This window comes from Lissotriton helveticus, chromosome 3_1 (genome assembly GCF_964261635.1).
Source record: "Lissotriton helveticus chromosome 3_1, aLisHel1.1, whole genome shotgun sequence".
Lineage (NCBI taxonomy): Eukaryota > Metazoa > Chordata > Amphibia > Caudata > Salamandridae > Lissotriton > Lissotriton helveticus.
The window spans coordinates 1,793,435,411-1,793,461,125 of record NC_136061.1 but is presented as its reverse complement, the minus strand read 5'-3'; the positions used below and the strand labels follow the sequence as shown (position 1 = coordinate 1,793,461,125).

At 46.5% G+C, this 25,715-nt stretch overlaps 2 protein-coding genes across 2 annotated transcripts in view; one reads left to right on the top strand and one right to left on the bottom strand.

The window, feature by feature from the left end:
• CNKSR1 (connector enhancer of kinase suppressor of Ras 1) overlaps positions 1-25,715 on the top strand; it is a 424,353-nt gene that overhangs the window by 283,263 nt on the left and 115,375 nt on the right. The window contains exons 15-17 of the mRNA XM_078682672.1: positions 2,736-2,809; positions 8,038-8,109; positions 8,315-8,388. Coding sequence (XP_078538798.1) covers positions 2,736-2,809; positions 8,038-8,109; positions 8,315-8,388 — 220 coding nt within the window. The remainder of the gene's footprint in view (positions 1-2,735; positions 2,810-8,037; positions 8,110-8,314; positions 8,389-25,715) is intronic.
• Positions 22,921-25,113, bottom strand: LOC144823818 (zinc finger protein 862-like). Its single transcript, XM_078682674.1, has one exon. The coding sequence runs from the start codon at positions 25,111-25,113 to the stop codon at positions 23,044-23,046; it is 2,070 nt and encodes a 689-aa protein (XP_078538800.1). The 3' UTR covers positions 22,921-23,043.

Sequence of the window (25,715 nt, the reverse complement as noted above, 5' to 3'; positions counted from 1 at the left end):
AGTTGAAGGGTGGCAATCCAGACACCAAAGTGAGGAGGATCAAGAAAAGGCTACCTTTAGAAATTCCATGATGACTTTGTTAGCAATGGCCTACTGATTATTTCTTCCTGAGCACTGCCATTTGATTGATGGGTGGGGATGCGCTTTTTATTGTGCAAGGTAATGATGTTTCTAGTCTAGATTAGGGCTTGTCCTTTTGTTTGTCTCAGATTACTGCTTAAGAAGGCTGATGACCGCATTGTGCAAAAACTCTCACTGCATTGCGCATGTTATTGATGCTATTGCTTGGAGCCAGCCTTTGTGCTATCTACTGTGATGGGCATTACCTTAAACAAGGCTGTGTCTGAAAAGCTGCCTCAGGAAGACATGAAAGAAAACTATCCCAAAGGGGTTCTGAAGTTTGAGACCAAGGATCCTAATCTCCTGTGTAGAAAATGTGTATAAAAGTAGGGCCCAGGCCACCCCACTTTGCTCCAGGCCCAGTTTCTTCAATACCAATGAAAGGAGCGCTTCCCAGAGTGACCAGAGCTAGTTCTGTGTGTCAGTCTCCCAAAGATGGGCGACATCAACTGAAGTGTGCAGTTTCTGCTGTAGAAGCGGAGGGCCTCCCTAGTGCCTAGAAGCCTGCCTGCCCCGTTAGAGCTGGATGGGTTTGTCTGGCTCTGGAAAAAAGGTTGTTCAAGGGGGGAGGACCAGCTTGTTCCTAATTTAGGAGACACTCAGAAAAACTGCAATGTCTGAGTAAGTAGGCCAGGGGCGATCCATGCTGCAGGAGGACCCTCTGGTCTCTTCCCGTGGTTTTCATTGAGAATTTGTCTGCTTAGGCCCCGAAGAGTGCTGCAACTCTGTTTCCAAAGGATCTGCCAGCATCGTACCCTTAAGATGCCTGCAACTGCTGAATCTGCTGGGATCTCTATGCCAAAGGATGCCAAGTTGTATTAGTCTGATTGAAGAAACAAACTGCGCCAGACCTCTTATAGAACAGGAAAGAACCAACAAGCAAGTACAGCAGGTCTCTGCCTGCAGAGTGGACCAAGAAACTGCGGCGTCCTGACTTGTGTGTGAAGTCTGGAGACTGATTCTGCCTGCAAAATGATGGTGGGGAGGGTTTGTGTTTGTTGGTTGAGTTTTGAACTCGCGCCTCCCACATTACCTCCCTGAGGAACCTTGAACTGCTTGCCCTTGTTACTATGAGAGTCAAATGTGGAAAAGGTGGTGCTTGGCTCAGTTTGCAAAGTGGCACCCAGGACACCAGTGACATACAGCTTCAACCATCACAGTTTGGGAACAGTAACCCATTTGTATCCTGTGCCGATACTCATAGGCTCTGACTAACACTTCGTCTTTCTTCAATTTTCATAAGTATTTTACTAACTTCATTTCCTTGATCTCTATTGTGAAGGGTAACTCGGACCTCAAATGTGAAAACCTCTGACTAACCTAACAAAATTACTTTGATAAAAGAGAGTATAAATTAGTGTTAAAATATTACCACAAAATAAATATTCACAGGGCATGCAAAACTCCTACCTTGGAAGGATCGTCCAGTCCATTAATGCAGGGACTGGTATTCAGCCTCTCAACAAAATTAGCCCAGTTGTTAGCTAAGATTGTAACTATATTGACCACTCCTGGTGTTACACACGTGTGTCGGTGAAGCGTATGGTGTTTACTGATGGAACTTATCATGGCTCCTGAATGACAATTTTGAAAGGACTATATCTACTATCTTGCTTTTTGGAAACGTTGGATTTAATAATCAGACGAAGCCTCCTTTTAGAGTGATTTATTGAAATAAACGCTAAGAAATACATAGTGCTAAGATCATTGGAAACCTGCCTTGAGAAAGCCCGGAAAGGCCGAAACGCGCGTCGGCTGTGAAGTACTTGATTTTAAAAAGGAAATAAAGTATTTTGTCTACACTACGTGATTTCCTTGGATTGAGAAGGAGTGGCTGGAAAAAGAATTTGCATTGAAGTCTTGTGCATAAGGCATTGGGATAAAAGTGACCTGATATGATGTGCACTGGTGTTCTTTGTAAATTAAGTTACCTTAAAGTTCAAAAGCAATCTGTCCTACTTAGTGCTCAACACCTAACCTTTCCAGAACTCACTGTTCTATTGATGTAAAATAAACTCTGCTGAATAACAAGGGCCATTGCTGGATGCAGTCTACAGGTTGTGTCGCGCAGGAAATGAAAACTCTCCTAAGGCTTTGAGGCGAGTAGATCAGGAGTTAGTCACAACTTTCAGTAACAGAGTTGAAGAAAGTAATGCCACAAAAAAAAGAAATCTAGAATTTTTGAAAGAGTTTACTCTATTCTTACCAGAGAGTCCATAACTACACATGGTCACTGGAGGTCAACTACTCTCCTTTGGTTGGTTGATTGGCTTGGTTTCAATTTTAGTCACATTATCCAAAATCTTAGTCTATGACTTAAGAAATTTATCAGAAACACTGCTATTGTTTCAGTCTTGGGAAGATCTGTGTTTTTAGAAGTCATATGTGCTGAAAAATTAGTGAAGTAAGTTGAGGCTGCATTAGGCTAGAGAGCAATGATAACACTAAGGAAAAAAACAATGGTTTTGCTTCCTCTCAGTTATGCCTGATGTAAGCCAGATTAGAGATTGTCAAAAATGTTTTCCTAATTATGCTGTAATGGTTTTTGAGACTTATCGTCAAAAATATTAATAAAGCCAATGAGAGAGTTTTTAACCGTGTTTATCTGTTTCCAGGATGAGAAGGCCGTTGGTTTCATCAATGTGTCTACATACTACCTAGAGAGTGCACGGGAACCAAAGAAGAAGTAGTGAGTACCCTAAATTTATTTCTCATAGTGTAATGTTGTCACTTACTGCCAAGCCTGAAAGTAAAATAATTCTTGTCTGCTAAATCTGTACCCATATTACAGCCTGTAATGGGATACTTGCCAGTAGTGACCATGGTCTTTGTTTGGCATGGGTGAAATTTAAATTTCTCGGGCAAAATTCACATGAATTCTACATTTCATGAAATTAGCAGAATGTCTAGAAATATTCTTATGCTTTCTTTCATTATTTTTTTTTTAACTAAAGAAGACTGGTTTGTGCTGAAAATGTCTGTGTGGAGTCATTTTCTGCTCATCACCCTTGTACCAATCACTCTGGAGACTTTTTCTAGTATCCTGCATTTTCATTTAAGCATTTATTTAATTACATTTTTGTTCACTTTTATCCAATTTTGCAAAAATACACAATTTTGTACACCTCTAGTCTGTCCATTTCTGTTAAATCCGTGGATGGCTGGTTTTTTAGGTTGAGCCTAGAGCAGCTCGCAAGTGCTGCTCAATGGGAGGCTTCTTGTGAGCATTCTAAACTTCTCAGTGTGGGGCTGACCCCTCCCACACATTGAATTGGCCTTTGTGTGTGTCTTTCAATAATGAAAGCAGGCAAATGGCCAAAGGTGGGTTCATGTCCCACCTCCTTTCCAATGTTCACTTCCACAGTGTTTTACTCTCGTGAGCGAGCAGCGGCGTGCACGGTGGCAGCTGCATTCCTCGTCGTGGATCAGGTTACTAATTGAACAGAATGGGCCCCTGTGCTTTTTTCCAAATGCTTGTTTCTTTTGCCTTGGTTGTGTTCTCGGATTGTTGTGTTCTTCGGCTGTTTGAAACAAACACGCTTATCTGATGGTATTTTTAACTTTAAACATAGTTTGCCAAGATATTTTTAAGTTAACGTGTAAATATAGCGCAAACTCGACCTGAAGGCTATCGGAGCGCTGAGATGCATTCCGGATGGACTCGTTCATTTTATTAGGCTGGGGAGAAGAAGCCATTTGCCCATTCACACTCTTATCTGCCTTGGAAGGATGGAAGGTGTGGTCAGGGTGACTTGTTTAGAATTGCACAGATTTCTTGGATGGACGGAGTTGCCAGAGAGATGATTCCTATTTGAGACCAGCGCGGACACAAATCTGTTTTACCCTAATATGGGTTACAGAAGGGGCCCGTTTTTGCAGCTGAACTCACACCTCACGCAGGAAGCAGTGCATTTCTTCTGGAGCCCTTCCCATGCTGAAGCATGCATGCTTGCTAATCGGGGTATGTTTGTGCTAAAGTGATCTTTTACTTGGGTTCCTCTAACAGGGTATGCCTGCTGCTGCAGGAGAAAGTCCAAGCCATAGGTTAAACAGCAAATACTATAATAGCATAGTGCGTATTTGTAAAGCGCACCTTTGTCCTCACCCCTAGGTGTCTTGGTGCTGATATGACAAACATTTATTTCTAGCCTACTAAGTGGTACTGATATTCTTAACCTCGTAAGGATGAAAGGCTCAGTGGATCAGACTTCATTGGAACCTCTGACAATGCGGCGTGTAGGGTGGAAGCTGCATTTCTTGTCGTGGATCAGGTTACTAATTGAACAGAATGCCGCCGTGCTTTTTTTTAAATGCTTGTTTCATGTGCCTTGGTTTTGTTCTTGAATTGTTGTGTGCTTCGGCTGTTTGCCAAGATATTTTTAAGTTAACGTGTAAATATAGCACAAACTCGACACAAAAGCTATCAGAGCTCTGAGTTGCAGTCCACACGGACTCGTTAATTTTGTTAGGCAGGGGAGAATGTGATTTGCTCAGAATCGCAGGATTTTGAGGATTCATTTATATTTATGCATTTGTGCAGTTCGGCAGGAACCTGTGAAGTGCATCGAACTCCAGTCATCCAGCTACTTATGTGAAAGGAGTGTGTGCTGCTGTTGGTATTTCTTCTGCACTCTCCACTTTCAAACTTTCTGCTGTCTGGGTTCGCGACGGTGTCAGTTATTCAAGTAAATATATAATAACACATTGCTTTACAACATACCTTAAAAACATTGCCAATACCTCTCGCTAAACACTTATAAGGTCCCATAGACGAGACCTATTGGCTATGCCAGTGCTTGTTTTTTCTTGCGATCCTGAAGCGGTTTCTTGCTTCATGTATGTTTGGGGTCACATGTTGGGGGCAATGTAATCACTTTCTGTGAAGTCCATGTCTATGTTTCAGATGCTATTTTTTGCTGAGATAACTGTAAAGTCCTTGAAAACTTCTTGACACATCTGTAACAGCGGTCACCTCCTATTAATTGTATGACTGGGTCATCGCGTACAGGTGAACATTCATTTTGTTGCACCCCTGCTCCATTGAGCAGCGATTTGTGGGGTGCACCTTGTATCTCTGAGCAAAAGCTATTAGGTGCTCCATATATCCCTCATTGAAGATATTTTAGGTGAATCATTTGGTTTTGATGGAAGCTATTTGTGGTTTATCTTGAGTCATTGGTTTTAGGTTTTAAAATTGTTTGATCTATCTTTGGCGAGAGAGGTTTGTTAGTCATGGGCTTTTGAACAAATATGTTTGTATGCATTCTAAGTCCTTGAGTTTATGTTGAGACGATCAGCTCTTAGAGAGGAGGCATTTGTGATGAATGTTGTGTCTTTGGGGTTGTAATGCTTACGATCGAGCCTGCGAGAGCATGTGCTAGCACATGCGTCTCGCTTTCAGGACACTGTTGTGAACAAAAAGGACTTGGAGCCAGCCCATTGCTTACCATTTTTTGGCTTGCGTGGCACTCTTCTTTAATAGCCTCATAATTTGTCAAGGCAGGCCTAACCTAATTTCCTTTCCTTTCTGTGGAGCAGGGACCAAGCACTGATTGATTCAAGTAATCAGTGCCCGTCCGCTGCTCCTAACATGATTGGGTTCTATTTTGTTCTTTCTAACTTTCCGTGCCCTCCACACAAAAAGCTTGTGAATGGCTAAAATTGCCCAGCTGGAAAAACAAAATTTCAAAGATTCTTTTTCTATAGTTAACTGGGCGCTCTTCTTCAAAGATGAGGATTATTTTATTGCAAAGCGGCATTGCTTTTTATGTGTAATTTCTGAAATGATGCTTTAACACATAATTTTGCAGTTCCCCTCAGTCCACCACACTCCAGTTAACCCAACTCCAATTCACGCCCATCCACACCACCTCACGCCAATCCGCCCCACTCAATCCAGTCCACCCCATCTAATCCACCCACTCACCCTAATCCAATCTACCTCCCTCCAATTTCCCTACCCAACTCCACCCACTCAAATCCAAAACAATGTGCCCTCTACAAATCTGCCACACTTAAATCTAAAATAGTCTGCCCTACTCCGATCCAAAATAATTTGCCCTACTCCATTCCAAAACAATTTGCCCCACTCCAAAACAATTTGCCCCACTCCATTCCAAAACAATTTTCCCCACTACAATCCAAAACAATTTGCCCCACTCCAATCCAAAACAATTTGCCCCACTCCGATCTGCCCCACTCCAATCCAAAACAATCTGCCCCACTCCAATCTGACCCACTCCAATCCAAAACAATCTGCCGCATTCCAACCTGCCCCACGCCAATTCAAAATAACCTGCCCCACTCAAATCCAAAACAATCTGCCCTACTCAAATCCAAAACAATCTGCCCCACTCCAATCTGCCTCAATCCCAAAAAATCCAACCACTCCAGTCCATCTCACTCCAATCTTCCCTGTTCCAACTTTAAACAATCTACCCACTCTAATCCAAAATAATCAGCCCCACTCCAACCCGCTCCACTCCAATCCGGAGAACTGCAATCTAATCAACCTCGCCACAATCCACCCACTCTAGCCCAATTTACCCCAATCCAATCCACCTCGCCAATCTAATACACCCCACTCCAAATCAAAACAATTTGACCCATTCCAATCCAAAACATTGTGCCCCACTCTAATCTGCCCCACTCCAATCTGCCCCAATCCAAAACAATCTGCTTCACTCCAATCTGCCCCATTACAATCCAAAGCAATCTGCCCCACTCCAGTCCAAAACAATCTTCCCCCTCCAAACCAAAACAATCTGCTTCACTCCACTCTGATCCAATCCATCTCACCCTAATCTAGTCCCCCCCCCCACACCAATCCAATCCACCCTAATCCAATTTAGCTCACTCCAATCCAACCACAATCTAATCCACCTCAATCCAGTCCACCCCACCCTAATCTACTCCACCCCAATCTATACCACCCATTACTCCATTCCACCCCCACACCATTCCACCCACCCCATTCCACCCCCTCCAATCCAGTCTACCTCACTCCAATTCACCCCACTCCAATGTAATTCACCCTATCTAGTCCACCCTGCCCCAAACCATCCCACCCCACTCCAACTACATCCAGTCCACCCCACTCAATCCAATCCATCCAACCCACCACACTTCAATCAGCCCCACTCCAGTTAAATCTACCCCACTCCAGCCCAATCAACCCCACTTCAAACCTCCACGCTTCAATAGAACCCACTCCAATCTAATCCACCCCACTCCACCCCAATTCAACCCCCTCCAGTCCAGTCAACCCCCTTCACTCCACGCTAATTCACCCGACTCCAAACCTCCCTCCTCTAATCCAATCCATCCCAGTCAAAATATTGTAATCCACCTCATCCCATTTCAATCCACCCCACCCCAATCCAATTTACTCTAGTACACTCACTGTAATCCACGCCACGCAGTCCAACCCACTCCACTCAATTCAATCCAACCCACCCCAATTTTCTCCAATCCACCCCACTACCTCCATCTACTCCAATCCACTCTACGCCACTCCACTCTGCCACTGGTCTGTTCCCCTGTACTCAAGTTTGACACTCCACTCCCCCCTACTCCACTGTACGACAACAAATCTAGTCTGACACTCTACCCCCCCCCCTCCCCCCTCCCACTCCACTCTAGGACACTCCACGCCACTAACATTTAGCCATGCCTAACCGCAGCCACACTGGTGTGCAACATGGCAAAAAACATTGCCAAAGTCAAAGTTCTTGTAAAGGTGAGACCTCTTTCTTTTGCCAATTCTTGTTATGGACATTTGCACTCAATTCTGGGAGGGTTTGAGGGAATTACGTGTCTTTGGTTTGAGAAGTTTAAAATAGTTATTTGCATTATGGTTTAAAGTGGAGGTTTGGTGTGGAAAATGTGTGGGTATCTGAATCCCTTCCTGTTTTTCAGTGAGTTCCAGCTCTGTCATGAAAAGTACAAACCATTTGTGTTTGCAGCAGACAGCCTTGCTGAAATGAGCATGTGAGTAATGAATCTCCATATTTTGTGTTCTGCACTTCATAGGCTTGCATATAAAATATTAAAATTCACCCTGTAATCCCATCTGACCCTGCCTTGTCTAGCTGTTGAATGTTACCGTTATCATGCAGCATGTGATCTAATTAGTCAACTCCCTAAATGGTGCCTCATTGTACATGACAATTTTTCTATGCTTTTTGTTTTGTAGGTGGGTGACTCGTCTCATCACCTCTGTCACAAAGTACACCTCTCCATCAAAGGCACATCACCCCAAGGAGGAAGGTGAGAGCACTGCTCTGATGACTGTATGGTCTGCGCTAAGAGACCTAGGGGGCTTACTTGAAGCACATGGGAAAACTCCAAGGTGTAGAAGGCAATTGACCCATGGAGACAGTTGCAAAGAATATGGGGGCAACTATTGGGAATATGGGACCAATGCTCTGCAACATTGAACCAATGCTGTGAGACAGGTGATGAACTGTAGGGGCATGAGGCACTTGGGGGATGTTTGGACAATGTTTAGGTGTGTGGTGGTGCAGTGAGCCATTTGATCCCCTTCCTCCCTTTAAATGTAAGTGACTGTAACTTATGCTTATTACATTTGAGGAATGTGTGGAGCCTCCAAGGGATATACCTGAACAGGGAGTGACATAGCAGGATCTGAAATAGACCCAAGGTTTCTGATGTTAAGCCTCCATTTAAGCTGTCTTTCCTGTGATGGAGTGGACTAGAGGATGCACAGCTCCCCCTTTAACTATGCCCTTTCTGGCTCACACCTGCTCAGCAGGATTACATTGAAATCACTGCACCCCCACTCCTTGAAATTAACGCTTGTCAAAGACTTCTGGTGCTCCATACATACGGTGAGTGATAGGATTTATCTGTAGTACAAAAATAAATCTGGTCTGCTTTCGTATCACAAAAATGGCTTTTGCTAAGAATATACTCTCATAATTTTTATGAAATGAATTCATTCAAAGTTTCTTACATATTCTTTCATGCCTCTTCAAAAGTTGTTCTCCGATTCTAACTTGACAAGTTTTGTTTGTATCCTTAAACCTTCGTCAGAAGTGCAAATCAATTCAAACACACAATACAATATTAAACTACAGAATTTGCATACACTGTTCTTCAATTCGAATGCAATTTGCTTCCCCATTTAGGAGAAAGGGCGTTTCCTGGCATTATTGGTTTTTAAATTTACGGTCATCATGGTAATTTCAATAAAATATCTCTTACATGCTCTATTTCATGAATGTGTTCTTACCTTGTATTCCTTGTGAATGTCTTTACCTGTTCGCCGGCCATTTCTGTCTTCTGCACACTTGCCATGTAAATTCTGGTACTCTGTCTAGAGTTACTGCTTCAGTTCTATGGGGAGAGATGTGTGCTCCACTTTGGAGTCCATGTCTCCACCTTTTGTAATTTTCTTATGAAGTAGCTAAATGCATCATTGTTCTTCATTCCCATTGGTTGTTTTAGATTTAACACCTTACCCTTCAACATTTCCATTTTCATAAACCATGTATAGTGTTTCTACCTGTAAGAGACATTTTAACTTGTTAGTTAAATAGTTTTAGTAAATAAACTTGGATTATCCGTGGTAATGAGGATGCAAAGCAACACGCCTTTCCATAGAGGAACTTGAGTAACTGCCCCAGCTACACCAAAACAATATTAAAGTCCGAACTATTCAATAAAGTTCCTATGCCAATTTGGTAAAAAGAACAAGAATTTAAAAAATGAAACCATTAAAATGAAAAATCTTGGGCAAGGCGATCAAATAGTTCAGATGGCTATATCTATCTGCAGATTTCTCCCATTTTGAATATCCCAGGAACCATTCTGGAAATGGAAATATTTCAAATAGCTCTCCCACGCCAGTATGGGGTGCCAGTGGAACCATGTTACGTAGCTGGAGCCATAAAGTTCCTTCATCGGCGTGCTGACATCAGTTCCCATTTTTCCTCTCCATTAATGAGTTCTTAAGTTAACTCTCCTCAGAAAAAGGGGTGCTAGTTATTTAAGGATTTCTCTTAGTTTTGTTCCTATATTTGTGCAGTTCCCGTGATGTCTTTTCCGAAGTGTTCTGGTTCAAGCTGTGGAGAAATTGTGCGGGTCAGATGTCCATCACAAAACCTGTCTCCGGTGCATAGATTTGTACTATGACATTGAGGCATGCAGTTCCTGCCAGAGAATACATCCCAAAACGCTCTGTGGAAGAAAGGCCAAGATGTTTATAGTCCAAGAACCACAAGAATGGCATGGATGTCGCATGTCATGCCCAGGATCAAGATCGCCATCCCCTCCAACTTCCAAGTCATCCCTAATGAAACAAAATTAAAGAGGACACATGCATGACATTGAGAGCCCTAAGTTGCCATCTCAAAGACCTTTGATTTCACCTTTTCCAGAATCTGATTTCAAGAGTCCACTGGAAGTAGATCGGGCGTTATTGTCTCTGACTAACTCTGCACCTTCGGCTCCACAGGCCTGATGCCAATTTCAGATCTGGTGCCCCCATTCAGGTACTCCGTACCCTGACGTTCCTGCTCTGGGGATGGTTCAGGTGGCCTTTCTGGATGCCATGTTCAGGAAGTTAAATTAGGCCATGATCCCTTCCTCCATGATGGCCTTAGTCGGAGGGTTTCCTACGATGCTTCATTGGTGAAGAAGAGAAGGGCAGAGGCTTCTGGAAAAAGGAATGTTTTTCTTTGCAAGACTGGTCCTCCGGGAAATCAAGATGTTAATGATGGTGATTATGACCAGCCAAGTCTAGATCTTCAGTTTGAAGGTCTGAAAGATCCAGTGGTATGGACATTTCTCCAGGCTGGGGGTTCCTATCTCCTACAGTCATTTCTACCCCAGATATAACCTCCTATTGTGCAATGGTCCGAAAAGCTGCAGATATGTTGGACTTACAGCTGCTATCTACAGAAGTTGTCTAACATTCTGATGGAGTTCCTGGATAACACTACCCATGAATTTGAGCCACTTTTCCCATCTAATGATACCCTGACTGAACTTATTTGGGTAATTTGGGAAAAAACAACTACCTCCATAGAAACCAGCACCAGGAAATTCTACATTCCTTTCAGCCCACCCATTTCCTGAAAGTTTTATGGTCTAAGACTCTTACTTGTCAAAGCTCACTCCAAGATCAGTCCTGTCTACACCTGTGGACAGTGAGCCTTAAGACAATGGATCACTATCCTGAGAAAATCATCTCAAAGCATTGCTTTAAAATGTATCAACATCATTTGCTTGTTAAGGATATATGTACGTTCTGTGCTAGACTCTGCACAAGCAGTTACCCCCAACATCTCAGTCTTCTTGGAGGACATTTCTCTGACCTGATTGCAGATGGGCAAGCTGCTACCAAGCAGTCATTAAATCAGGCCTGGGCACGGCTGATTCTGTGGCTAGAGCTATGGGCACATGGCCTTGCTTGGCTCTGAAACCCTGATTCTACTAGACTATCCAGTCTACTTTAATGAACCTCTACTTTGATGGTTCTTGCCTCTTTGAAGCCAAGGCGGACTCTGCACTTGAAAGGTTCAAGGGGAACATAATAACAGCCAGATCCTTTGGTCTTCAAACACAGCCAAGCTAAGGGATTACCGGCCGCTCAATCCTGAAGAAGACCAGCCCTGACGCACCCCAGAATTGCGCTGTTTCATGGTCGAAAGGTCGACGACATGCCATATATGTCCGCACAGCCCTCATGATCACGTTGTAATTTACATGTGCAAAAAGAGATAGGACAAACACTTTAGTCAAACTCCCCTCCCCCTCACGCATTTGTTCCACATGTACTTGTCTTGAATATAGTGTACTGCTTATATTACTCAACCACTATATGTCACTTCATGTACTGGAGAAGTAAACTAAGGATTAAAGGGGAACAACCTATCCACTACAGATTAACCAGAGTTGCCCAGTAACCCAAATTACAGTGTGGAGCAAATGAGGTGAAAAGTTTCTCCTTTAAAACTTAGTTCATGGTGTTTATCTTCAAGGTCTCTCATCTATCTCCTCTTTTGCTGGTAAGATCAGGGCTCATAACATTCAGATGCGGGGCAATAATCCTCAGTTGTAAATAAGTGTAGGAAGGTGTTGGAACTATCATCATCGTCCTCAATCATCGATGTGTGCCCTTTCTTTTAAAAAAAGTAATTTTCCGTAGTATTGCAACAGTACTCTAAGTAATTGCATACAGCCCAACAGAACCACTTGTTTTTTTCTGAGATGCATAAAGGTGATGGCAGCACATCTCTGAAGGCAAGAAATTCCTGTATTCCCTTACCTCGACAACTAGCTGCTCTAGCTGGGGTCTCCACAGATGGTGCCTTACTACTTGCAGAAGACAGCTTAGTTGTTGTCCGACATGAGCTTTTTGATAAGCAAGCCCAGTTCTCACCTTGTGCCCTTTCAGCGCATACTTTTCACAGGGGCTTTATTGGATACTGCATCAAATCCAACTTTTCCTCCACCTCTGAGGGTTCAAGGTATTCAGGCTATAATTTTGATGTTTCAGAATGGAGCGCTCATTCCAATCCTGATTGCCTTGCACCTGCTCGGTCTGCTAGCCTCTTGCATTCTGTTGGTCACACATGCACACTGGAACATGGGGGCCCTTCAGTGGTGCCTCTGCAGATAGTGGTTCAAACACAATGAAGATCTACAAGCCTGCATCAAAATCTCAAAGGACACTGCAGCGGATCTACAGTGGTGGAGTGTGAGCAATATTCTTTCTCAAGGGAAGCCGTTTCACTCTCTTCCTCCGGGGGCCACAGTGATCATGGATGCCTCTTCCCTGGGGTAGGGGACTCATCTGGAGGAAGTGGAGATCAGAGGCCGCCCTTTGTGGTTGGTTTGTCCAGATCTTGATGAACAACACTACTTTAATGTTGTAAATGAACTAACAGGGGGGAGTGGGACCATCTCTTCTGTGCAGAAAATCTCGAAGACTCTGGTCCTGGGGTCAGGACTCACTAAAATGTGTATGGTACCCCCTCAAATTAATTTGTATGTCTGAGAGCAAGATGGAAGAAAATGAGAAGCAAAAAGAACAAACTCCCACACAGCCTATATTTTTTTCTATAGGCTCACTAGAGCTATATGGGCTGCTCATTATTCCGGTATAACTAATCATACACATACTCATGCTATTATTTGTCTTATTGTAATATTTTACATTTTTTCAGATTTTTTTCTTTAATTTCTTTAAATGTACAAAAAGAAAATAACATGTTTATAAAAAAAAAACTCAGTGCCAATATAAAATTGTTCAGTCTGGAAATACATGTAGCAGTTACATTAATACCTTATTGCACTATAGAAATGATACATATATGATGACATTTAATTATCTACCACACACCCATTCTGATCTCAAAAACAACACACCAACACTTTCTCATTGTATACATAATCTGCCCAGCCTTAATTGCATACACTGGTGGAAATCACGGAGAGAGCACTTCAAATGATATCTGCATGTGTTGTAGGATGAAATTTCACAGCAACTAGGTCAACGTACGTTTTGGTGGAGATTTCTGAGTTTTATCCACCTTCATCAGGGCCACCCATTAATGAATTTAAAGGTGAGTGTTAGGGGAATAAGGATTGGTGATAGGAACAATGTGTCCCTCATGGGACAAGGACACAAATTGATGTATGAAGTGATTCCAACCAATGGTAACTCTATGCAAAACAGAGAAACACTCTGACTCCTAGATGTCGTCAATATTGCCGTTATGCTTTTAGGTTTGGTGTGCTTTAAATGTCATGCTAATGCCAAAACCTTGTTTCTGCGGGGTATCCATTTCGGGTCAAAGACCTGTAGGTGGCCGCGTCCTGCACCACACATGTATATCATCGGCAGATGGAGTCAGTTTTCCTGGGCTCAGGACTAACAGATTTGCATAGTAGCAAATCACCTGTCTATAGTACTCCATTCATCTTTATTCAGTTTACACATGGAGAACCATAAAAGTACACAATAAAACAGTGCAGTTAATATATTGAAATGTAAAACTGAGTCACATGTCTTGCTACCCACTCCCAATGGCTAAACATAAACATTTGAAAGTAGCAGCATTGCTGTTTAAACCTAAAAACAAAAACCTGCTTAATGGCCTGCCATGTTAATGGTTACGATAACCTGGCTCTAGCCTCAGATATTCAGGCCAGTTCAATTCAGAATAGCTTGATAATATAACCATAAAAGTGAGAGTGAGACAGAAAACATAGGAAAGCTTGAAAGATTGAAAAAAAACAATTGTAATTTTTAAATATTGCGCAGAACCAAGTGGTAAGACTCTATGTACAAAGACTAAGCATAAGCAGACTAAGTAAGTACATCTTTATTCGGTTTTCAAATTGCATAAAAAACCATAAAAGAATTTCCACAGTACATTTTATAAAAATATCAAGCTAGCCATTATTCCTCAAATATGACGTCTAAAATTCACTTTCTCATAAATAAAACAGGATTAATATCTTCACATTTAAAAAGGCTACCCTTCTTCATTTTCCTCAACTAATCAAACAGTAATTTATCAAAGATTTACCCTATGTTTAAAAATAAATTTTAAAAACGTGCTAACAGTTTTACAGATCAATTCAGAGCTCAGAAATTGCAACCACAACATGGCGGGACGACATCTTCTAAGGCCTAAACTTCTCAAAAGGGGGATTAACCATAGCTTACGGTGTACAGTATAATATTTACAGAACAACACAGTGTGGATCGTTGATTGTTCAGACGTTTCGTCACAAGGGCACATCGTTAAACAGTCATCCCAACTATTTCTATTGGGGAAAGCTACAAATGTTCAGCCTAAATCTTGTCAATAAAAAACGCTCGAATTGCGACTCGACATATGTCAGATATGGTTCCATCTCTACAGTAGTCATGACTGCCATGGAATGTTGGACTGAGGGTTTCTTTATCTCTATACTGATACGTAATTCTTCTATATGGCTCAAAGCCCTTGTTTTTAGATCTTTCTTTGGGATTTCAGCAATTGTTTCGGGGTTAGAATAATATTTTGCCATCCCCAGATCAGTAAGAAGATTTTTTTTACATATCTCAGCCATTCTATTTTTTCCACATGATCCAGTAACATACAGTCTGCCACAATCTCTTTTGTGAAAGAATTTTTCGTTGATGTCCAAATACGATGCCAGAGCAATATGGGTTGGATCTTTGCCAAATCCTCAATATGGGGCATTCCTAGCTCTGCATGACAAGCAAAAGTGGATACTCGTTTAGGGACCGCCAAGAGAAATCTCATGAATGTATTCTCTGCTACCTGTAGTGCTTTTGTATTTTTGTGTCCCCACAGACCCGCCCCATAGAGTGCGATGGAATGACACTTTGCTTTATAGATACAAAGCAACTCTACTGGTGGCCTCTTTCCTAGCTTCTGTGTGAATTTTATGAGGGCAGCAATTGCTCGCAGGAGTTGATGTTTGCGGGCTTCTATAGCCGGTTTCCAGTTGAGCTTTTCATCCATCATGATCCCCAGGTAAGGGTATTGGGCAGTTAGTTCTATCTTTTCATTATCAAGGAAAATACTCTTCCCCCCTTTCTTTCCTTGACCTGCCACCATAACATATGTTTTTTAAATATTTATATGGAGGTCCAAACTGCCCATACATTTTGCATACCTATTCAATGCTTTCTGTAGCTCTCGTGGGGTGCGTGCCAGTATCACAGCATCATCTGCGCAGGCACCAAGCGATCTTTCACTCGGGGGAGGTCCTGGCCCCCCTTCAATATCTCTACCTCAAGCCCGTCGGTATAAAGGGAGAAAAGAAAGGGGGCCAGCACACAACCCTGCCTGACGCCACGCTCCACCGCAAATGATTCTGATAGTTCACCCTGCACTCCAAAACGCACCCTGGATGAAGCATTAGAATATAATTCTCTAAGAAAGGTTACCAGGACTAAATCTATTCCAATCTCGGTAAGAACTGACCAAAGTTTTGCATGTGAGACGCAGTCGAAAGCTGCGGATAGGTCGACATAGACCATGTACAACCTACCCCGCTTTGGCGACACGTACTTCCCCATCATTAAGGCCAAGTTCAGGGCTTGCTCCGTTGTTCCGAAGCCCTCTCGGAAGCCAAACTGAATGTCAGAAAGAGTCCCGGTATTGTCCGCCCACTCCTGTAGACGCTGGAGTACCACTCTGCCCAGTACTTTCCCCAGCGAATCCAGGAGCGAGATTGGTTGGTAACAGGACACATCCTCCCTATTTCCCTTCTTAAATATGGGGACCATGGTTGATTGGGTCCAAGATTTAATTAGCCCGCATTTCATTGTAGCGTCAAACACCCTTTTTTTGGGGCCCATAAATCTAATTTAAATTTAAAGAAGTCAACTGGTACCCCATCTGGACCAGGGGCTTTTCTGCTTTTACTGCGTTTATAACTTCGTGAGTCCAAAGTCTAATGGAATTGGGAACGGGTTAACCTGATTATTAGTTATTTCCCTCAGTTAAGTCTACATCTGAGGGTTTTCCAAAGATTTTTGAAAAATGGTTTACCCATACTGGTCCCTCAATCGCAACTTCTATTTTTGGCTGCTTATCAGTATCTATCAGGAATGGAGCTTTCACCACCTTCCAGAACAGCTCACTATTTCTATTCAGTGAGCTCTCATGGAGTTGCTCCCATAGGGCTTTCTTCAGTTCCTCTTTTCTTGCTTTGCATGCCAATCTATATGACCTTGTTAAGATTCTAACCTCATGATCTCTAACCGCTTTTGTTAGTGCTATTTTTAAAGTTTTGTGGGCCACTGAACAATTATGATTGAACCACCCTTTTTTTCCACCTTTTTTCCCTTTTTAGGTCTCGTGACCTATCAATGCGCATGCGCATTGAGAGAAGCGAGACTATAGGGCTGTAACCAAAGCTTACCTAACTGTGGCGATTTGGTGCTGTGCCCGTGGCTTTTAGGTCAATGCGCAAGCGCATTGACCTAAAATGCGCGTGCACAGCACCAAATCGCCAGCCATCTGTTCCCCAGCTTGGATCTCCTGGCTGCTCCTCCCCTAATTATCCGCACATCAAAGGCTGCTCCCGCCCCCTGCTTCACACTTCAAACGAATGCTACCGAGAGCATTTCCCGGCGGCCGCTTTTAATTTCATTTCGCAACCAGTTCCCCCTCATCCCTCTCCTGACTTTCTCCTGCCTGCCACACCAATCCAAACTGAGGCGCTGCTGCTCCAGTCCCTGTATTACTCCCACTCATCTATGATTAGGAATAAAAGACTGTCGGTTAAAAACAGTTTCAAGATAAAAATGGTTTCCCATTACTTTTGCAGAATGTTATGCATTTCCTTAACCGCCTCCAACTCTCCGACTTTCACATGCACATACCACTTTGCTGATACTGACCGAGACATGCGCTTTATAAGCAGGAAATAGAATTCTACAGGAAACAATACTACCGAAGACCATTCGAGGGTGTGAGCTCAATGCCACCGAAGAGTACGTACAATTATTATACTTAAAGTTCAGTCAACTACCCTTGATGCACGGACAACCTTTGAAGAAAGTGAAAAGCATGTACCCTCACCCTCACTCACCCTCAAACCCTCACCCTCACTCACCCTCAACCCCTCACCCTCACTCACCCTCACCCTCACTCACCCTCAACCCCTCACCCTCAACCCCTCACCCTCAACCCCTCACCCTCACTCACCCTCACTCACCCTCAACCCCTCACCCTCACTCACCCTCACTCACCCTCAACCCCTCACCCTCACCCTCACTCACCCTCACTCCCCCTCACCCTCACCCTCACCCACCCACCCTCACTCACCCTCACCTTCACTCACCCTCACCCTCACTCACCCTCACCCTCATTCACCCTCACCCTCACTCACCGTCACCCTCACTCACCCTCACCCTCACTCACCCTCACCCTCACTCACCCTCACTCACCCTCACCCTCACTCACCCTCACTCACCCTCACTCACCCTCACTCACCCTCACCCTCACTCACCCCCAACCCCTCACCCTCACTCACCCTCACCCTCACTCACCCTCACTCACCCTCAACCCCTCACCCTCACTCACCCTCAACCCCTCACCCTCACCCTCACTCACCCTCAACCCCTCACCCTCACCCTCACTCACCCTCACCCTCACCCACCCTCAACCCCTCACCCTCACTCACCCTCACCCTCACTCACCCTCACCCTCACTCACCCTCACCCTCCCTCACCCACCCTCAACCCCTCAACCCCTCACCCTCACTCACCCTCAACCCCTCACTCACCCTCAACCCCTCACCCTCACTCACCCTCACTCACCCTCACTCACCCTCACCCACCCTCACCCACCCTCACCCTCACTCACCCTCACTCACCCTCACCCTCACCCACCCTCACCCTCACTCACCCTCACTCACCCTCAACCCCTCACCCTCACCCTCACTCACCCTCAACCCCTCACCCTCACTCACCCTCACCCTCACCCTCACTCACCCTCACCCTCACTCACCCTCAACCCCTCACCCTCACCCTCACTCACCCTCTACCCCTCACCCTCACCCACCCTCTACCCCTCACCCTCACCCTCACTCACCCTCACCCTCACTCACCCTCAACCCCTCACCCTCACTCACCCTCACCCCTCACCCTCACCCTCACTCACCCTCAACCCCTCACCCTCACCCACCCTCACCCTCACTCACCCTCAACCCCTCACCCTCACTCACCCTCACCCTCACTCACCCTCACCCTCACTCACCCTCACCCTCCCTCAACCCCTCACTCACCCTCAACCCTCTCACCCTCACTCACCCTCAACACCTCACCCTCACTCACCCTCAACCCCTCACCCTCACTCACCCTCACTCACCCTCACTCACCCTCCCTCACCCTACCTCACCCTCCCTCACCCTCCCTCACCCTCCCTCACCCTCCCTCACCCTCCCTCACCCTCACTCACCCTCACTCACCCTCACTCACCCTCAACCCCTCACCCTCACCCTCACCCTCAACCCCTCACCCTCACCCCCTCAACCCCTCACCCTCACCCTCAACCCCTCACCCTCACCCTCAACCCCTCACCCTCACTCACCCTCAACCCCTCACCCTCACCCTCCCTCACCCTCACTCACCCTCACTCACCCTCACTCACCCTCAACCCCTCACCCTCACCCTCACCCTCAACCCCTCACCCTCACCCCTCAACCCCTCACCCTCACCCTCAACCCCTCACCCTCACCCTCAACCCCACTCACCCTCACTCACCCTCAACCCCTCACCTCACTCACCCTCAACCCCTCACCCTCACCCTCACTCACCCTCACCCTCACTCACCCTCACTCACCCTCACTCACCCTCACCCTCAACCCCTCACCCTCACTCACCCTCACCCTCACTCACCCTCACCCTCACTCACCCTCACCCTCACTCACCCTCACCCACCCTCAACCCCTCACCCTCACCCTCACTCACCCTCAACCCCTCACCCTCAACCCCTCACCCTCACTCACCCTCACCCTCACTCACCCTCAACCCCTCACCCTCACCCTCACTCACCCTCAACCCCTCACCCTCACTCACCCTCACCCTCACTCACCCTCACTCACCCTCACCCTCACTCACCCTCACCCTCACTCACCCTCACCCTCACTCACCCTCACTCCCTCACCCTCACTCACCCTCACCCTCACTCACCCTCACCCTCACTCACCCTCACCCTCACTCACCCTCACTCACCCTCACTCACCCTCACCCTCACCCTCACCCACCCTCAAACCCCTCAACCCCTCACCCTCACTCACCCTCACCCTCACTCACCCTCACTCACCCTCACCCTCACTCACCCTCACTCACCCTCAACCCCTCACCCTCACTCACCCTCACCCTCACTCACCCTCACCCTCACTCACCCTCACTCACCCTCACCCTCACTCACCCTCACCCTCACTCACCCTCACTCACCCTCACCTCACTCACCCTCACCCTCACCCTCACTCACCCTCACCCTCACCCACCCTCACTCACCCTCACTCACCCTCAACCCCTCAACCCCTCACCCTCACTCACCCTCACTCACCCTCAACCCCTCACCCTCACTCACCCTCAACCCCTCACCCTCACTCACCCTCAACCCCTCACCCCTCACTCACCCTCAACCCCTCACCCTCACTCACCCTCAACCCCTCACCCTCACCCTCACTCACCCTCAACCCCCTCACCCTCACTCACCCTCAACCCCTCACCCTCACCCTCACTCACCCTCAACCCCTCACCCTCAACCCCTCACTCACCCTCACTCTCACTCATCCTCACTCACCCTCAACCCCTCACCCTCACTCACCCTCACTCATCCTCACCCACCCTCAACCCCTCACCCTAACTCACCCTCACCCTCACTCACCCTCAACCCCTCACCCTCACTCACCCTCACCCCCTCACCCTCACTCACCCTCACTCACCCTCACTCACCCTCACTCACCCTCACTCACCCTCACCCTCACCCCCACCCCCCTCACCCTCACCCTCACTCACCCTCACTCACCCTCACTCACCCTCACCCACCCTCACTCACCCCCACCCTCACTCACCCTCAAACCCCTCACCCTCACTCACCCTCACCCTCACTCACCCTCAAACCCTCACCCTCACTCACCCTCACCCTCACTCACCCTCAAACCCTCACCCTCAAACCCTCACCCTCAACCCCTCACCCTCACTCACCCTCACCCTCACTCACCCTCACCCACCCTCAACCCCTCACCCTCACCCTCAACCCCTCACCCTCACCCTCAACCCCTCACCCTCACTCACCCTCACTCACCCTCACCCACCCTCACCCACCCTCAACCCCCTCACCCTCACTCACCCTCACCCCCTCACCCTCACTCACCCTCACCCACCCGCAACCCCTCACCCTCACTCACCCTCAACACCTCACCCTCACTCACACTCACCCTCACCCACCCTCAACCCCACTCACCCTCACCCACCCTCAACCCCTCACCCTCACTCACCCTCACTCACCCTCAACCCCTCACCCTCACTCACCCTCACCCTCACTCACCCTCAACCCCTCACCCTCAACCCCTCACCCTCACTCACCCTCAACCCCTCACCCTCACTCACCCTCAACCCCTCACCCTCACTCACCCTCAACACCTCACCCTCACCCCCTCACCCTCACTCACCCTCACCCTCACTCACCCTCACCCTCACTCACCCTCAACCCCTCACCCTCACTCACCCTCACCCTCACTCACCCTCAACCCCTCACCCTCACCCTCCACCCCTCACCCTCACTCACCCTCAACCCCTCACCCTCACTCACCCTCAACCCCTCACCCTCACTCACCCTCAACACCTCACCCTCACTCACCCTCAACCCCTCACCCTCACCCTCACACTCACCCTCACACTCACCCTCACTCACCCTCACTCACCCTCACTCACCCTCACTCACCCTCACTCACCCTCACTCACCCTCACTCACCCTCACTCACCCTCACTCACCCTCACTCACCCTCACTCACCCTCACTCACCCTCACTCACCCTCACTCAGCCTCACTCAGCCTCACTCAGCCTCACTCAGCCTCACTCAGCCTCACTCAGCCTCACTCAGCCTCACTCAGCCTCACTCAGCCTCACTCAGCCTCACTCAGCCTCACTCAGCCTCACTCAGCCTCACTCAGCCTCACTCAGCCTCACTCAGCCTCACTCAGCCTCACTCAGCCTCACTCAGCCTCACTCAGCCTCACTCAGCCTCACTCAGCCTCACTCACCCTCACCCTCACCCTCACTCACCCTCACCCTCACACACCCTCACCCTCACTCACCCTCACTCACCCTCAACCCCTCACCCTCAACCCCTCACCCTCAACCCCTCACCCTCAACCCCTCACCCTCAACCCCTCACCCTCAACCCCTCACCCTCACTCACCCTCACTCACCCTCACTCACCCTCACTCACCCTCACTCACCCTCACTCACCCTCACTCACCCTCACTCACCCTCAACCCCTCACCCTCACCCACCCTCACCCTCACCCACCCTCACCCTCACCCTCACCCTCACTCACCCTCAACCCCTCACCCTCACCCTCAACCCCTCACCCTCACCCTCACTCACCCTCAACCCCTCACCCTCAACCCCTCACCCTCAACCCCTCACCCTCACTCACCCTCAACCCCTCACCCTCACTCACCCTCACTCACCCTCAACCCCTCACCCTCACTCACCCTCAACCCCTCACCCTCAACCCCTCACCCTCACCCACCCTCACAACACATATTGTGTTACAATAGGTGTCACATTTGCGAAAGATAAAACTATTGGCATTGTAAATAACAAAGCTATTAATTCGCTATTTTCAAAACAAGCACATAAATAAAAAATGTGTCCTTTACAATACCAATAGCTCAAACTTTCCTAATGCGAGACCTATTGCATTGCTGTGCTTCTCTCCCCTGCTGCACTCTCCTGCTCTCTAGAGATATGGCCTAACGACCAGAGCTCAGACGTGAGCAATGTTCCCTCTAATTTTTTTCCTCTGTGTGCGGCAGTGGAGGGTCTCTGTGCGCTGCAACCATGGCTATGTGCGCCAGGAACCAAACCGCGCGTGTCTGCGGCGCCAAATGGCACTCCAAAATTTGTCTTTAAAAAGCTAAAAGATAGTGCATTTTCACACATACAGCGCCACAATAAGGGTCTTAAGGGCAGTTTGCAATATTGGATAAGCACGCCATGACATGAACTGGTTACACTAGCAAGTACACTTCAAGTTTAGAAAAGCACAAGACTTCAATGGTGGTACCATCATTAGATTTTAATAAATATTCTTAACTGGAGCACAGTTCATTGGGTGGGGAAATGCTGCGAGCCTATACAATATCATATACACAAGAAGGTAGAGGACTGTTCAGACACGTCAAGTGGCGTCACTAGATGGGTGACAGGGTTGCTTCTCACGGCGATCCTTGCCATTTTTCCAGTGCTGATAAACTCGGTCTAGGTCAACTTTCCCGTTCAGGAGGTAGGCCTTTGTCCTCATCAGCATGTCCAAATGCTTCTGCTCTAGTCTATTCCTCAATTTGCTCTTGATAGTATTCATGAGGCTGAATCCTCGTTCACAGTCTGCACTAGATGCTTGAAATGTTGCGCAGACATCAACAAGCTGAGACACGACACTATACTGAGCAGCATTGCGTACAGTGAAAGTCACCATGTCTTGAAAGGTGGTAAATAACCCACCCTTAACATGTTCTGCCACCACATATTTATAGTCTCTGTACTGCCGAACAACATCTTCTGGTGTTTCACAATCACCCAGGCACAAGACATTTTTATACTTTTCAACAAGTCTTTCAATATTCTCAGTCCCAAAATCAAAATGCGCTTGTGTGGCTATTGCCTGGATCTCAAAACTTGCCCATTCTTTTAGCTCACCCTCAGGGAACCTTTTTTGCATGTGCTCACAAAGAAGGGAAACAAAAGACAAAATAGGCCCACTGTCAAACTCTTGCCTATCCTTGTACAAAACCATCAGCTCTCTTACATTGCTGCTCCAAAAGACAGTGTCCCCCAAATACTGTTGCTTAATTTGGCCAATCTTCGCTCTTGCATACTGTACGGCTTCAACAGTAGTTAAAGAACTTTTTTGGAATAGTTTGCACAAAGCTGCAAATTCACCCAGAATGTCATTAAGTACTGCAAGGGAAATATGGTAGTTGGAGTCTGATAGCTTTTTATAACAATATTTAGCAATTGGATCATTCTCCTCAACTTTCTCATGCTCAAAGTACTTAAGAACAGTTTCGTAATTACGAATTAGTGCACCAACAGCAAAATGCCTTGAAAGCCACCGGACTTCATTCAGTGGTCGAAAAGAGACAACTTCACATTCAGTGACCGATGCAATTTCATCCAGCTTGGACTTCCTTGCAGGAGATCTGGAGAACACAGTGTAGACAGTCCTCAATAATGTCTCCATCTCTTTAATCATTGGAACCCTCTTCCAGGCATCATCAACTCCCAAATCTTCTCGATGGGCGACACAATGCTGCTCAACTAGATGAGGAATGGATTGTTTAAGGCGAGTAGCAACACCATTATTCTTCCCCAGCATCACTGATGCACCATCAGATGTGAACATGACCATTTTCATGAGGTCCAGTTCATTGGCAGTGTAGAATTCTTTCACGGCAGTAGTGATAGCCTCAGCATTACAGCTAGTCAGCTTCACTATGCCCCCAAACTGCGTTTTATGCTCAGTTGATGTTACAGGTCGGAACTTGAAATACAGGATGAGCATTTTTGAAACAGAAATATCTGTGCTCTCATCAATTATCAAGGTGTGATACAAAGCTTGCCGAAGTTCTGTCATAGCTTCACAGTGTATCACGCTATTGATGGCCTCAAGGAACTCAAATGCATAGTTCTTGCTCCTCCAGCTGTCTGGTATCTTCACATACAAAGCTAAGTGGTCATGGATGTCTTGTACAGATAACATTGAAGTGTTCATCTTGACTGCCAGCAACACGTTGTTGATGAGAATCTTTATCTCCTCAGGCATAGATCTTTGGCGTTCAACTACTTCCATTCTATTTGCTTTGTCTGTGGCAGTTTCTGTCAGCATTGCCCGTACTCCAAAACCAAACCTCGCAGCAGCACTTCTGTTTCTCAATATCACCATGGCAGACTCGTGTACTTTGCTAAGTAGATGGCGTTTCATGTAGTCCAGTTTCCAGCCATCACTCCATTTCTTCCCTGTGGAAAAGTCCCCAACAATCTTTGCTTCGGCACATGCTTTGCAAATCAAGCCCACATCCGGACTGTATTGAAATAGTTCCCCGAGTTGCATGCGGACCTTGCTTCGTGACTTCTGTGTCTCAGCCTCTACAATTTCCTTCATCCACTCTTCCTTGAATACAAGGCAACATTTCTTCCTTTGTGTTGAAGCACTGCACTCTCCCGAAGTTACAGCTTTGCGCTTGAACATTTCCGTACCCGCCGGTTTGAGCCTGCTGTCCCACAAAGCCTGCAAAATAAGGAAACATGGCTTACGTTGACGCCTAGCTCATGAATGCAAACTGTTATACTACAATGTTCAAGATGCACCACAGTTTAACTCAACCCAACAATTACCTCTTCTGCCTGCACTCACGTGCGCCTCTTTAAATGTATGGGGTTCTGGCTGTGAAACCTGCAACAGAAGAAGACATCGGTAAGTATATATGGTACTACAATGTTCAAGACGCACCACAGTTTAACTCATCCCAACAATTACCTCTTCTGCCTGCACTCACGTGCGCCTCTTTAAATGTATGGGGTTCTTGCTGTGAACCTGCAACAGAAGAAAACATCGGTAAGTATATATGGTACTACAATGTTCAAGACGCACCACAGTTTAACTCAACCCAACAATTACCTCTTCTGCCTGCACTCACGTGCGCCTCTTTAAATGTATGGGGTTCTTGCTGTGAACCTGCAACAGAAGAAAACATCGGTAAGTATATATGGTACTGCAATGTTCAAGACGCACCACAGTTTAACTCATCCCAACAATTACCTCTTCTGCCTGCACTCACGTGCGCCTCTTTA

Coding starts and splice junctions, on each gene's coding strand:
- LOC144823818 (XM_078682674.1), bottom strand. CDS start 25,113: ATGTTCAAGCGCAAAGCTGTAACTTCGGGAGAGTGCAGTGCTTCAACA.